This window comes from Habropoda laboriosa, unplaced genomic scaffold, assembly GCF_001263275.1.
Source record: "Habropoda laboriosa isolate 0110345459 unplaced genomic scaffold, ASM126327v1 scaffold176, whole genome shotgun sequence".
NCBI classification, from domain to species: domain Eukaryota; kingdom Metazoa; phylum Arthropoda; class Insecta; order Hymenoptera; family Apidae; genus Habropoda; species Habropoda laboriosa.
In genome coordinates, this window is record NW_017100321.1 from 905,696 (window position 1) to 919,166 (window position 13,471).

General features: G+C 41.9%; 2 protein-coding genes across 2 annotated transcripts in view; both read right to left on the reverse strand.

Moving 5' to 3' along the window:
• The window catches only part of LOC108574333 (protein Wnt-1-like), a 70,042-nt gene extending 62,268 nt beyond the window's left edge, over window positions 1-7,774 (reverse strand). The window contains exon 1 of the mRNA XM_017936904.1: window positions 7,695-7,774. Coding sequence (XP_017792393.1) covers window positions 7,695-7,774 — 80 coding nt within the window. The remainder of the gene's footprint in view (window positions 1-7,694) is intronic.
• A 2,710-nt stretch (window positions 7,775-10,484) lies between these two features.
• Window positions 10,485-11,662, reverse strand: LOC108574303 (CDK-activating kinase assembly factor MAT1). The gene is made up of 2 exons (XM_017936869.1): window positions 11,397-11,662; window positions 10,485-11,323 (listed from the first exon to the last, which is right to left on the reverse strand). The coding sequence occupies exons 1-2, from the start codon at window positions 11,518-11,520 to the stop codon at window positions 10,485-10,487; spliced, it is 963 nt and encodes a 320-aa protein (XP_017792358.1). The 5' UTR covers window positions 11,521-11,662.
• Between the last annotated feature and the right edge of the window lie 1,809 nt (window positions 11,663-13,471).

Here is a 13,471-nt window from a genome sequence, read left to right on the forward strand (position 1 = left end):
CTGAACCCGTAATGAAAATTTAAGAAATACGTTTTGTAGACTCATGTCGATTGTATATATGCCGAGAAAATTTCATCCAAATCGGATAATTCAGAAACTAACGATAAGCATCGAAAGATATAAGGGTGAGTATGGTAACTGGGTTGAGACTCTGTTACCATTGAAGATAGAGAAGAATTGTCGAGGAAAATTTCGTACTGTTTAACAAGGTCTATCGCATATACAATTGCTATAATCGCTACGGCAGATTTTGAACGTGGGCGACAGAGGGTAAATTTTTTAACCAGGACTGCAAAATTTCTTACTTTAACCGTATCGTATTAAAATTCGGTTTATTAAATTAAGGTGGGAAGTGCGTAAAGGATAAATTGAAGTATTAAAAATTTAAACGAAAGTGCACCAAAAAGTATGCTGCAACAGTATAGTGCGAGCATATCTTCGAAACGCCTATAGACACCAATAATAATGAAAGGGTTAAATGGAATCCTACGATTTTTTCTTTTCTTTTACACGAATCGGTACATTGCATCGCGTTACAATTCGGGAAGAGAATGTCCGATAATGAAGACACACAAGGGAAAATCGTTGGTGGGTAAGGTAGAGATTGACAGAGGTGGTAAAGGCAGTTTGCAAGGAGAATTTTCACGGATTTTTTGCGTTGGCGAACGAGTCCCGCGGCGTCGTTAAGAGAATGGATCCCGCGGCGAGCCAAAGGAAATTACGAATCGGTGAAACGACGTAGAGAACGTCGCGTGTGTGACGGCGACGTGCCGTCGCGTACGCACGCCTAATGGACTTCCCTTTTCTTCTACCGCGACGGCGCGCAAACGGGTTCTGATGCGAAACGGGTTTCCTAGGGCCTTCATTGAAATCCGACAGTTAACGTCCTCGTCATAATCGTCATATTCCACCGCCACGTACGTAAAGTACGTTCGACCTTCTTTCTTTCTTTCCTTTCTTTGTGTTCCGCGGTTGAATCTCGTTCTTAACCTCTGAAGAGTTAACGGGCGGCTTCGTGGGGTCACAGGTGGTCCACAGTCGTCGAAAGAGAGAGAGAGAGAAGGATAAGAAAGTACAAGGTGCGGCAATAGAATATGACGATATTCAAAGAGCTATTGTGGTGTATACTCAGGTTAAATTGAAATGAAATATTTTTATTTTTCGAAATATTGTTGTACAGTGCGTTTCATTGACGATAAATTAGATTGAAATAGTGAAAAATTCGGATGATCACTTAGTCAACTAAATTTGTAACATTTCAATATAAATATTGAAATTTTTAAATATAAATTCAACCAATCGAATTCGAAATTTGAATCGAGCCAATCGAATTCGAGATATTGGAATTTTAAGTTTAGTCAATGAAATTCGGAATATTGAAAATTTGAACTCAGCCAATGCCGTTAAAAGTAAGCGCCATTTGAATTCCGCCAATCGAATAGAGATTATTCAAATTTTAAAATTTATATTCAGATATTCAAATTTAAATATTCAAATTCTAAACATTAGATTCTTCAACGCCCTGTACGGTAAAGAATTCAGGATAATTGTCGGTGTTACGTATTTTCAGCGTATCACCGTTTTCCATCGAACGATTTAGAATTCGTATTTCACTCAAAAAAATGTCGTTTCGCAGTACTGTTAGATACTATATACTTTATTTTACGATTTCGCATTATTAATTCCCGCGATACAAGATTCTTCGGTACTTTTCACGAAAACCTGTTTTGGAAGCACTTATTCGAGTGTAACTCGCTTGATTGGCAATGTATCAACCATTCTAATGCAACGTCTTATCGAAACATAACCTAACAAGCCCTCCCTTTCAACGCCCGAGATTATTTTCCCCGGTACATTCTCGATTATCATAAATTTCATAAGATATAATCAAATGAAAGAAAAAATCCAATTCTCATAATCTCGAAAAAATGAACAAGAAACAAAAACAAAAATAATATTGCTCGAAGAGGTCAGAGAAGACAGGCGGAACAAAAGGAAGACGCCGCCACCGCCGCTACGTATAAACAGGAAGGAGGACTAGGTGGCCATTGTAAGCGTAACCGAAGTACAAAACTGTATACACCGGGACCCATGGCCGAGAGAGGGGGAAGGAGCGAGGGGAATAATGGTTCGCACATAATGAGAGTAGCCAGCGAGAGCTTCGAACGGGAAAAGAACAACCACGAGAAAAAAGGAAGACGGTTTAAAAGAACGAAAAAAAAAAAAAAAGAAAAGGAAGAGGGGTCACCCCGAATGAAAACCGGCGATATTCCAGAGAAAGACGGGAAAAGAAACAAAAAAGAGAAAGAAGTGAAGAGACAGGGAGGAAGAGAGAAAGAGGTACGCTCGTGGCCCTAACCAAGAGGCAGCCTCTTCGTTATGACAATATATCTGGGCCCCCGAAGGAAACATTGGCCGAGAAGTCCTGAAGGCATGCTTCGAAAGCTCGCGTCGGCTTCCCTTTGTCGGAGATTCCTCGAGCGAGAGGAGGAAGCCGCGCGAAGAAGGAGCCTCCCCACCACCCGAACCCTGCCGCGATACACCGCTCCACGTAAAACGAGAAGTATAGACACGCTAAACAAAACAGGATGGTATTAGGTTTTTGTCGCGCTCCACGGTTCGTAGGACACCTTGAAAATCCGGATTTAACGTTCGCCTATCACGATTCGATGTATCGCGTGACGTGTCATGGGAGAAAATGCCGCTTATCTATCGACATAGCGATCTTAATTGCCCCGTCGAGCGAACTACTGTATATACGAGAGTATTCTCTCTCCTACGAACGAGATACGGTTCTCGATTCCGATGGCTATATAACGTACCTTCTACAAAAGATTCGCTTCATCCGCCGACCACGATCCAGAGAAAATGAAGATGCACCGTGGCTTCGATGACTCCCCGCTGCTTTTTGCCAGGCGATGTTAAAGGTCTCACATATATTACTCCCTCGAAGCGTTACTTTAAACCGGTACGCGATTTTTACGGTGACTTACGGTCACTATGAGGAGAAAGCGGCAACGAACTGTGCGTGCAACTTTTTCTGCGTGATCAGAATTGCTGTATGTATCGACGTACTTGTCTAAACTCGGGCTCTCGTCACTGACACACTCGCGAGACGACGAATCTTATATGACTGTTTATATGACAACGGTGTACGATAGATAAACAGCCAATATGGCGTCGCCGTAGACGCTGCTGATTCGCCAATAGTCCAATATGGTGGTCGAACGAAGTACGAAAAACGGAATAACCGAATGTCTCTATTTGGCGTCAAACAAATCTAACCTCGACCGTAACCTTATCTGCAAAGGATCGTGTTCCACGAAACTCCTCGAGCATATTAATCAAATAATGAATCCAAACATTCTTATCGTTCACAGGAAAGCAAATGTCCTCTCTATATCCACCGGACAACAATCGCGTCTGCCTCCATTACTTTTCCGTCAAGGGCAAAAGAAGAACGGTCCACTGCGAGGGAACCTGTTATCGGCAATACTACTCGCTTTTACGAGACACGAAACTCGCATATACGTTTCGCTGTGTTTTTTATACTAACCTTGTAAAAAATCTTACGACGGATCGAGGACGGATGACGCATCAAGGATGGTGATAACCTCGTCGGTTGCTTCGACTCTATAAAACCGATCCCACTATGGCGAAAAACACCGGCTATAATGCATAGTGCTCTCGTACCAACTTTATCCTGCCATTGAATCTCACAGGAACGGGCAGTTTGGGGTTCGACGAAGCATCGACGCGTTGGGAAGGCAATTCGTCGACGTAAGAGTGCGCCTCGTTCGTAAACCTTTTCTCCCCACCTATGACGCGCGCGACGACGATCCGATCTATAGAAAGGTTAGCCCGTTTGCTCGAGTTACGAGCGTGCGTTAAACCGAACGAAGCTTCTCTTTTCCATAGGCGAACTTACGACGGTCAAGGCGTCATGTTATGGCCGGATAAAAGCTCGCGCGAAATAAAGCAACGACCTCTATGAGCGAAGATCGAAAGAGCGAGAGAGAGAGATAAAGTGGTGGATCGACGTTCGAGAGGTGATCGCATGTTTTAACGGCGAAACGTGGTCGTGGAAAGGAAGGTCGTCACTCTCGTTCGCCCGTTAATACGAATTTTAATCGCTCGTCGTAAAGAGATCGCGGACGCAACTATAACGCGTCCTGTATTGAGGGAGGATATTCACACTGTTCGAGCAATAAAGATGCTTTTATTAAATCTTGCCTGTTCCTGGTCGATGCTCCGTCTTATCTTCCTCCCCCGCTTTGTTCCTACACGCCGCACTAAAAACTCGATGGTTTACGACACACTCGTTCGTTCTGCCCCTTTATGGTGACCGTGACGACTGAAAGGACAGCACCGATGTGTCCAGCGTCCGGTGATATCGTTTCGGTTCGTATGAGGCGCACCGTCGGCGGATTTAGAAGCAAAGGGACGTTCCTTAATATCAAACTGGTTTGTTTAATGACCCTGCACTTCTTTTTGCCATACCGTTATGCCGCGCGGCACCGACGCGACGCGCCCGTAACAGTACCACGGGCATTGCGAAACGTTAAGGTGTCAGTGCTCGTCTCGCCACGGAAATGTATTTCACGTTGACGAGCAAACAGTCAAACTACTAAAAACTCGTCGTCTTACCGACTGCACGACATCTCGCGCTAATATGACAGTTATCGGCAGATCGCGTGCTCGCGGCAAGCTTATTAGGCGCGTGTTATGTTCTTTGTCCGTGGTAACCTCTAAAGAACGTCGACGTTCGAAACGCTCGATGTGTACATATATCCTCATTCCATCTTTCGCATTCATCACGATGTAAAAAAACACGTTGCACAAAGGAACATATCAAGACGATAGATGTCGATGAACTTTTAAACAATGCTAATAACATTCCATCGAGAAACACCTTTCAATAAAGAAACACACGACGCCAGCAGCATCCATGGCGCGACGGTGATCGACGCTAGTTTAAAGATGCTTATTCAGAAAACACGCGGCCGATAATGCGCATTAAGGGGGATTCGCTTTGAGAAATCGCCTGAAGGTGGTGTACGACCAGGCGAACGCCAAATTGGTCGCGGAGGGGTAGGGCAGGGTGGGGTGGGGGAGGATCGGGCAAGAAAAGCCAACGACTATTTGTCGGTTCAAGCAAGGCTAACAGGCGCGACTTAACGTGAGTTATTAAGCGTTTGCAGTTCACGCGTCGCGTGTTCGGCCCGCCTGAGCAAGATAAAGCGACAGGCGAAGAAGCGAGCGGTATATATACCGGAAGGTTGGTGTGGCCGCCAGCGGGGCCGATTAATCGCCCGAGGAACCAGTTTGTCGGAAATAAAATCTGCCGGTGTTGGAATCGTTCGCTTGACCATAGAACGTCAACGTGCACCGGCCTTCCCGTTTTAAAAGTGTGCCCTGTAGGGGCGCGTCGACACCACCGGCGCATTCTCTGCCGTAGCGTATCATCGCTATCATCGGGGCTTCCCCGATCGTGCATGCCTCTCGCGTGTCCGATATCGAAGGGGATTCTTCGTCTATAAGGCACTTTAGACCGACCAATTTTACGTTTAGCTGTTTATTAGAATGGCGCGCAGTGCAAGTGTCGCATTTTTGTCGCGCGAAAATATTGGTCACACGTTGTTCAATGACCACAACGGACTTTTTTAGAATAAAAGAAATATGACGTTTTAGTAACTAAAAAAAATCCAGCATTTCATATGCTTGATATAATTTAATACACTTTTCGCGACCCATAAACGGATCGTAGATAACAATTATCGACAGAGTAATTCAATTTCCATTAGAAAGGATATTTTCCTTGTTCGGGGAATGCAGAGGATAATTTTTATTGGATTAAGAATGGTTCCCAATTTTGTCACTAGAAGCGACACAGGATAATACCGATATTACCGATCGGTTAGACGCATGTCTGCTCGATACCATAAAACGCTACGGTTATACGTAAACAACTACCAGGCGATATCTACGAACAATAGGTGAAACGATCTGTAGAAAATTGTCCTTCGAAGCGAACGTTTCGTCATCGTCTCCTCCGTACGGTACGTGCCTTTCTATGTACGGAAACGTGATCGCGCGGCTTTACGTTCGCGAATATCTCATGTGCCTCGTCGATGGTGTATTTCGAACGGTGAAATAAACGCTTACGCCGCCGAACCCATATAGTCGCTACTGTAAAAATGCCACCATAACGTGGCAGCGTATCAAATCCGCGTTTTGATCGGTTACGCGGCACAGTAAGCATTCGTTCCTTCTACAACCACTCTTTTACAGGATCTTGCAAAATAGATCAATTTCTAAATGTCTGTACTATATATGGACCGTATCGTTAATCATACGAAACAGGACCTCTGTCGGAGACAGAAAAATACCTTTCATTACGGTAATACCGTTTCATAAGAGCAGTCACCGATAGTCATGGTAGAGCGGCGATAATTAATTGGCAATTGCACCGAATGAAATTACACGTAAAAGCGTACGGTGTACGCAGGAAATATTAGTCAAGTAAGTCAAAGCGTAACTCTGACGCAATTACTGATATAGTTTTCGTCTAAACGCAACATACATTGAGGTTATGGCGAACGGGCGTAATTAACTTTTCAGAAGTCCAGTGTCGCGGCGCAGCAGTCGCAAATTCGATGGCCTGTCAAAAATGGAGGCTTTTCGCGACCGATGATCTCATTGTGCATTTTATAGAGGAAAATTGGAAAAAAGTATAGAAATTATGTTGGAATAGATAGTCGAATTCCACACATGCAGATATTCCGATCTTACGAATGTAGATCGTGAGATTGTCGGGCGGCATGTGCGACCAGCCGCCTCGATCGCGCCCCGTCTACCACGAATTAATGTCTCATTCCTTTCGTATGGCGGATCGGTAGTTTATCCTTTGAAGTCAACTTTTGCTATCGATAAACTTGTTTCTCTACTTTTTTGATGTATACACTTTTAGATTATAAATTGATGAAAAATAGAATATAGCTAACCCTCAATTTACACGGTTAATTGGTCGCCTGTAAATCAAAATCGCTGCTAATTTTCTCGATTTTGCAAGATTGTTGATACTGTCGGAACGACGGTGAAAAAATTGTACGATAATATTTCATCATATTTTTCCCTGACTGCTTTGAAACTTGTACGGTATTTACGACTAATAAAGACGGTTAATATTGAAGTTAATTTTTCAGAATATTCTTTTACGTAATTCCCTTATATAATTGAATAATTAATCGTACAAATGATGTCTGTGCTCTTCTTTTGCACTGACAATGAATAGACGCGATGTTTTTCGAATGAATGGCACCGCGATATTATACCAACAAATTGAATGAGTAAGTTCGCTTACTTATCAAGTTAAAAAGCGATGTTATAGGTTCAGATATAGCATTGTATGACAAAAGATGTCGCGTTTTTCCGCGAAACATTCTCAGTGAGTAAAAAGACGTTCGACGTAACACGCCGGTGTTTAAAGAGAGGCGAAAGGGAAAAAAAACAGGCTTTTCAATAGTCACCGCGTACAGTCGTATTGCGACCCATTTAAATTATTCGCGACACAAGGCGTGCTCCCTTGGATGGAAACAATACGAGCCGCGGAGGGAAGATCCAGCCTCATGAAAGGCACGGACCGCGATCTTATCTGCACGGTGGACATAAACAATCGTGTTGTAGAAACTCACCACCAGTTGGCCTGCGCGCCGTTTTGCCACGCGACGAGCAGCAACGGTACGAGCAGGAAGGTCGTCACGACGGGCCGCATCTTCTTCGTTGCACAATTCGATGGTTCGCGCTCTGACTCTCGTAGATCGTTTGTTGCAACTCGATGGGAAAAAAAAGAAAAGACAGGGTTTTGTCCGTCGCTCCCGTTTTCAGCCACGCATTCTTACGAGTATAGATATCGATCGAGGTATTGCATCGACCAGTTGATCCCGAGGCCTGACAGATCGAGATCGAACGTTCCTCTCGATACGATCCGACCTCTGTGTCCGACGTACCCACTTCCAACGAGACGACGGCTTTCTCCTCTTTTTTTTTTCAACTTCCTTTCAACTGTGTTTCCTCTTACATGTTTTACGGCCCGGATAGATCACTGATCTTTCGTGACTGATGCGCGAAACCGTGGGCGAAAGAGACGCGAATATCTTTGTCCCGCGACGTGCACTCTTTTTGTTTTTTTTTTACCACACGACAACGTCGCGAACGGAAGCGCGCTTTTCAAAACGAAGCGACGTGCGCGAAAACGTTCAAACGATTTAGGGAAAACATGGAGTATGGAAGAATTGACAATTACACGCGGGAAAAACTGTAATACGTTCAAGTTGGCGATGCGTCGAATTCAAGAAACCCGTCTCTCGAAAAAGCAAAGACGGCGCGAACGAGATGACACTCCGTGAACGTTCGCGTACGTACTGTGGCCGGTAGTCACGAGGAAAAGGGCAACGGGGCTCTCTCGATGGGCGGAGCCTCCGGTCACTTGCAAGCACGTGATTGGCTATACCATGGAAGAGCCACCGAAGCTCCACTCGCGTTAATTAAGCATTTCGGCACTCCGTCCCGTCGCCGAGATTCGCGCGTACGATCGCTCGCTCGCGATTTGTTCGCCAACCGCGTCTGCTTCCGCGAGTTTCCTGAGAAATTCCTGGAAAAAGAACCGACCAGCATTTTCACGATAGAAAATTTAAATGTTTAGACCGCCAAGCGACCGTACTCCGCGATCTTGAAGACTAAATAGCAGGAAACTTCACTGCGAATCGGTCAATAAAGATCGATCCGTATTGTTGCGATTATCGAAGCAAACTTCATGTAGGACGATAGAAAACGCCAGTGAGAACGACTAGATATACCACCGTGTTGTTTTGTAATAGGATCACTTTCTCCGACGTGAGAGACACCTGTAAAACAACAAATTGAAATTGAAAACATTATTTACGTTGCGTGTATCTTATGTCATCAGCTTGTTCACGGTGACGCGAACTTCGCTTGAAAACAAATACTTCAGTCGTCGAGCAACCGTCCTTCCGAAAACATTGTACGCTTGAAGAAAGATCAGTTAAAATAACATTGTTACGTGTGTACCCTACGTATACTAAATACGTGATCTATTAACCTCCCTCTGTATATCACGTGTATTAATTTATTCGAATTGATTATTAGTCGGAATAATAATTTTTATTGGTATATTGGTGTTCTCATTTAAATGTCTTTTGTTGAAGTTCAGTTTTGTATAAGAAACGTGCTTGTTAATGTATCGGAAAAAATTATTGTATAATGGATACATTAATTCGATGCGCATTTTATTGCTATCGTTTGCAAAGTAAAACAGTCGATTAGACTTTTATATAGCATGTCGATTAATTACCTCGTATACGTCGAGTATTGAGTGGAATGAAGTGCGATGAAGTGAAAGAAGAGAGTGTATCGTAAAATTTTGCTCTGATTTCACGGTAGGCGTACTTGTTCAAACAGATCTGGAGTTTAAATTATTGGTAAAATTTATACAATTTCACTTTAAAAAAAGGTTCATTCTTTAAATAATGATCTGTATTTTATGGAATATAATTTGATTCATATCCTTGTAACAGATTTTTTGGCTGTGCATTTAATTTTATATTATAACTGTTTCAATTGCAACGTACGTATTTATCGTAGTCAAAATCAATTTTCTTTTTTTAATGGTTTGGTTTATTACTAATCTCCTGGAAAGATTGCTGAAGGAGAAAGTGTCTCCTCCTAGGTACACCTTAACGTTCAGGCAATTGCTCACGTATTCTTTAGTTACTCTGTCGATCACTATTAATTTTGAAAACAGACATACTATTTCCATAATGTTGAAAACATAAATATGTGATCAGAATAAATAGATGTAAAAATTACAAAATTTAAAAAAATTCTTCAACAATTTTGGCGGGATACCTACTGTCGGTTATCGACTGGTAAGTTGTTAGGTAAACATCGGTTGATAGAAAAGAATACAAATTCACTACGAGTACCATCAACTGGTATAGTTAATTATAAAAATTACTAGAATTACCAATATTTTATTGTATTCATGAAAACAGTACATTAATTCTTGCAACTCTCTAAATATAAAAAAATAGAATATGGGAAAGAGGAATATTAATATGTATTACTATTTTTAACAAAATGATTTTTATTTTGTGTGAAAACAAAAAACTGATTTTTCTTATGTATATGTAATAAGTAGACGGTACTACAGTCGTATAGTTTCCATGGTACAATCATGATATACAATATGCAGTACTAAATATTACATAAATATACAAGGCACATGTACCTGTAATTTCTGATTATATCACAAGTAGTATGTAATCAGCTTGACTTTTATTGCTTGAATGAATTGGTCAGAGACTTTAAATCGTAGGTAGCAATTAGACGAATCAATCATTAAGTGCTATTCTATTTACAAAATTAGAGATATAATTTTATTGGTATGAAAACAGACTGTATGGTCACACAGTTGTGAATTCTGCTTGGCGTTGTGACGGATTATGATATAGACCAGCCATAGATTCTTGTAAGGCCCTTAAGCATGCAACATGTGCCTTGAATCCTCCTGCCCTCTCTGACGAAGATTCGCAACGAACGTGAGTAACGTAACCACGAGACTGCAATTCTCGCCAGCCAGGTGGCATTGGACCTTCAGTTGTTTGACGAATAGGAGTGTAAGAGAACAGAGGCCCTTCTTCAATCTTTGGTATAGGCAAATAACTTTGACTTCCTTGGTTGCCAAATTTAATACCTGTACTAAACTGAGTGACTTTAGTAGGCACTGCTTTTGCTTCTTTCTTTGATGCTTGTATGGCAGAGGCAAATGTTTCCACAATGTTCTTTGCATTTCCTTCTGAAAATGTCAGCTCATCTATCAATGCTTCTTTCTCGCGAATCTTTTTCCTCTTAGCTTCCATTTCTTGTTTTACTAACTCTAATCTTTTTTCTTCCTCTTTCTGCTTTTCCAATTCTATCATCTCTTCCAGTTCATATTCGCTTCTACCAAGTTTAGATTTACTCTTTGTTATTTGTTCTTTGTTGTCCTTTTTGTATTGTTCTATTTTTTTATTTGTTTCTATTACATCAATATTGTTAACCAGATTGTATATTATGGTTTCAATTTCTTCCAAATAATCATTGAACTCCCTTAATGATCCAAAGTCCTCTTCCTTCTTGTTGAAGTCTCTCAGTATCCTTTTCCTTATGTTTACTTCTTTTTCTACCATAGGATCCTCAAATAATTGTACGCGAAAGTTTGCTCTTCTCAGAGGAATTTTACATTCAGGGCAAGATCCGGAACCTTCAGTATTGCATAATGAATATCAAGTCACTTGCTATTGCGTATAGTTTTCGACTAACCTAAAAATACTAACCTTTAAGAAACAACAAGTCAACGCAGCTTTCACACAAAGTGTGTCCGCAAACGTTCACCATCATTTTTAATGATGGATTTCGGTATTTGGTAGTTTTGCATCTTGGGCAAGCTTGATCATCCATATTTGCGAGGTATCAGAGACAAGTACTAAAGTTATAGGAACCAACGTTTTCTTTTGCAGACCGACTAACCGGTTAAAAGCGTGAAAAAATTTACATCACGATGTATGACATAATTCTAATGTAAATTCAACTCAACTAAACCATTTCGTACAGACAAACAACGAAAAAACGATATCATTCTTACATTTCGAAGATGCAGCAAAAAGTTTGTAAAATCACCGTTTCGTGACATAACCTACAATCAAAATATCACACTATCATGGTGCTGCTAGGTGTCTGAAACTCGAACGACAATCGATATCTCGAAATCGAACAGTATAATACGTACTATCGAACTCGATCGTATCGGTGATGTTTATAACCATGATATACGTATAATACTACTAAACGTTTGTAAAGCACAAACTGTAATATCCCTATAAATTATTCTACACACATAACCCTACTGCACGATTAAAACGTGAAATTACAATTGTCGAACAAATTTACAACGTAACAAGTGTAAAAAAAAACACGAATCTTGTTATACGCACAACTTACTTTTCCCTCTACATTTTACACAGAAACTTTTTCGCCAAGATAAAAAATTCTAATACAGTGAAAGAATTTATAGCTGCATTTCCGTTTTTTACCAGTTGCCTTTGAGCATGCAAAGCGTAAACGAATTAGAAGATAAATTTATCGGCGAAACTAGTACTGTGTGTTTTATCATCGACGAATGAATCCGTGCTTTTTCTATAGCATTCAATCATCGCGCGCCGTTACGTGATTACCGAGGCAAAAAAACGAGAGAGAAAAAGGGTCTAACGATTTAGGGCATCGATTTCTCTTTCAATTCCATCGTGTAAATTGTACATTAAAAAGCGGCAAGAAAGAGACGCGATGCATGTCCATTATACTCGAAAGAACAAAAGGGGTGGTATGCTTTGGTGCCTCTCGCAAGGCTCCCCCCTATTTCTTCTTCTTCCACCAACCAACTCTACGAACACCCATTATTCAACCCTCTTTTTCGTAAGACCGCCTCGACGGTTCGGTGAAAAATGCGCAACGACGTATTCTTAAGTAAACGAAGATATTCCAACGTCCGTACGACGCTAAACACGAGATTCCCGGGATTAGCCGAAATCTTGTTCCAAGGAGATTTTCCAAAGCGAGCACCCTATCCCAGTGTTTTCTCGTTCCGGGGAAATTCGCGTTCAGGATAACGCCGCGCCTTTGAACGTCGAATTTTCAACAAATTTAAGCGCATCGTTCGAGCGTAACCCGCCTAACGTCGCGCGTTATTGGAACAATTTAAATTCAAATCACGGGGAAAAGAATTTTAATTTAAATTCGAATTTAAACGTTCCATTTTAAATTTCAATTTCTATCTCTGCACACTCGCAATCACAGTGATTTCAATTCTTCTCGAGAATCTGTTCGTTAAACGTACTTCTCGGGCATCATAACGTGGCGAAGAGAGAGAGAGAGAGAGAGAGAGAGAGAGAGAGAGAGAGAGAGAGAGAGAGAGAGAGAAAGTGGGCGGGGGTGAAGAAAAAGGACTCGGATGGTCGCAAACACCACGTAAACGGTAAATATTTGACCGTTTTTAAAGCGCACATTACGCCAGGCATTACGTGACATTCGATAGCCCGTGTCCGAGCAATCCAATGGCCAAAAACACTCGAGGAAACAGCCCCGTTTTGTTTACTGTCTTTCATACGGGCCACGATCGAAGCGATAAGCTCGATCCAGCCCGTTTAACCGTGGAAAACGATGCAAAAGTGTGTTCTATCTCCCCCCTCACCCCTTCATGCCGCTTCTCACCCTCCTTCTCTTGCATGTACCAAGCTGCCTGAAATTTGTTACGGCGCATAAGGTGTGTCGGTGCGTGTGACACGTGTACGACAATGACAACGACGAAGAGGACGATCGGACCGGTATGGAATTCGATTCTTGACTAGGGATGCTG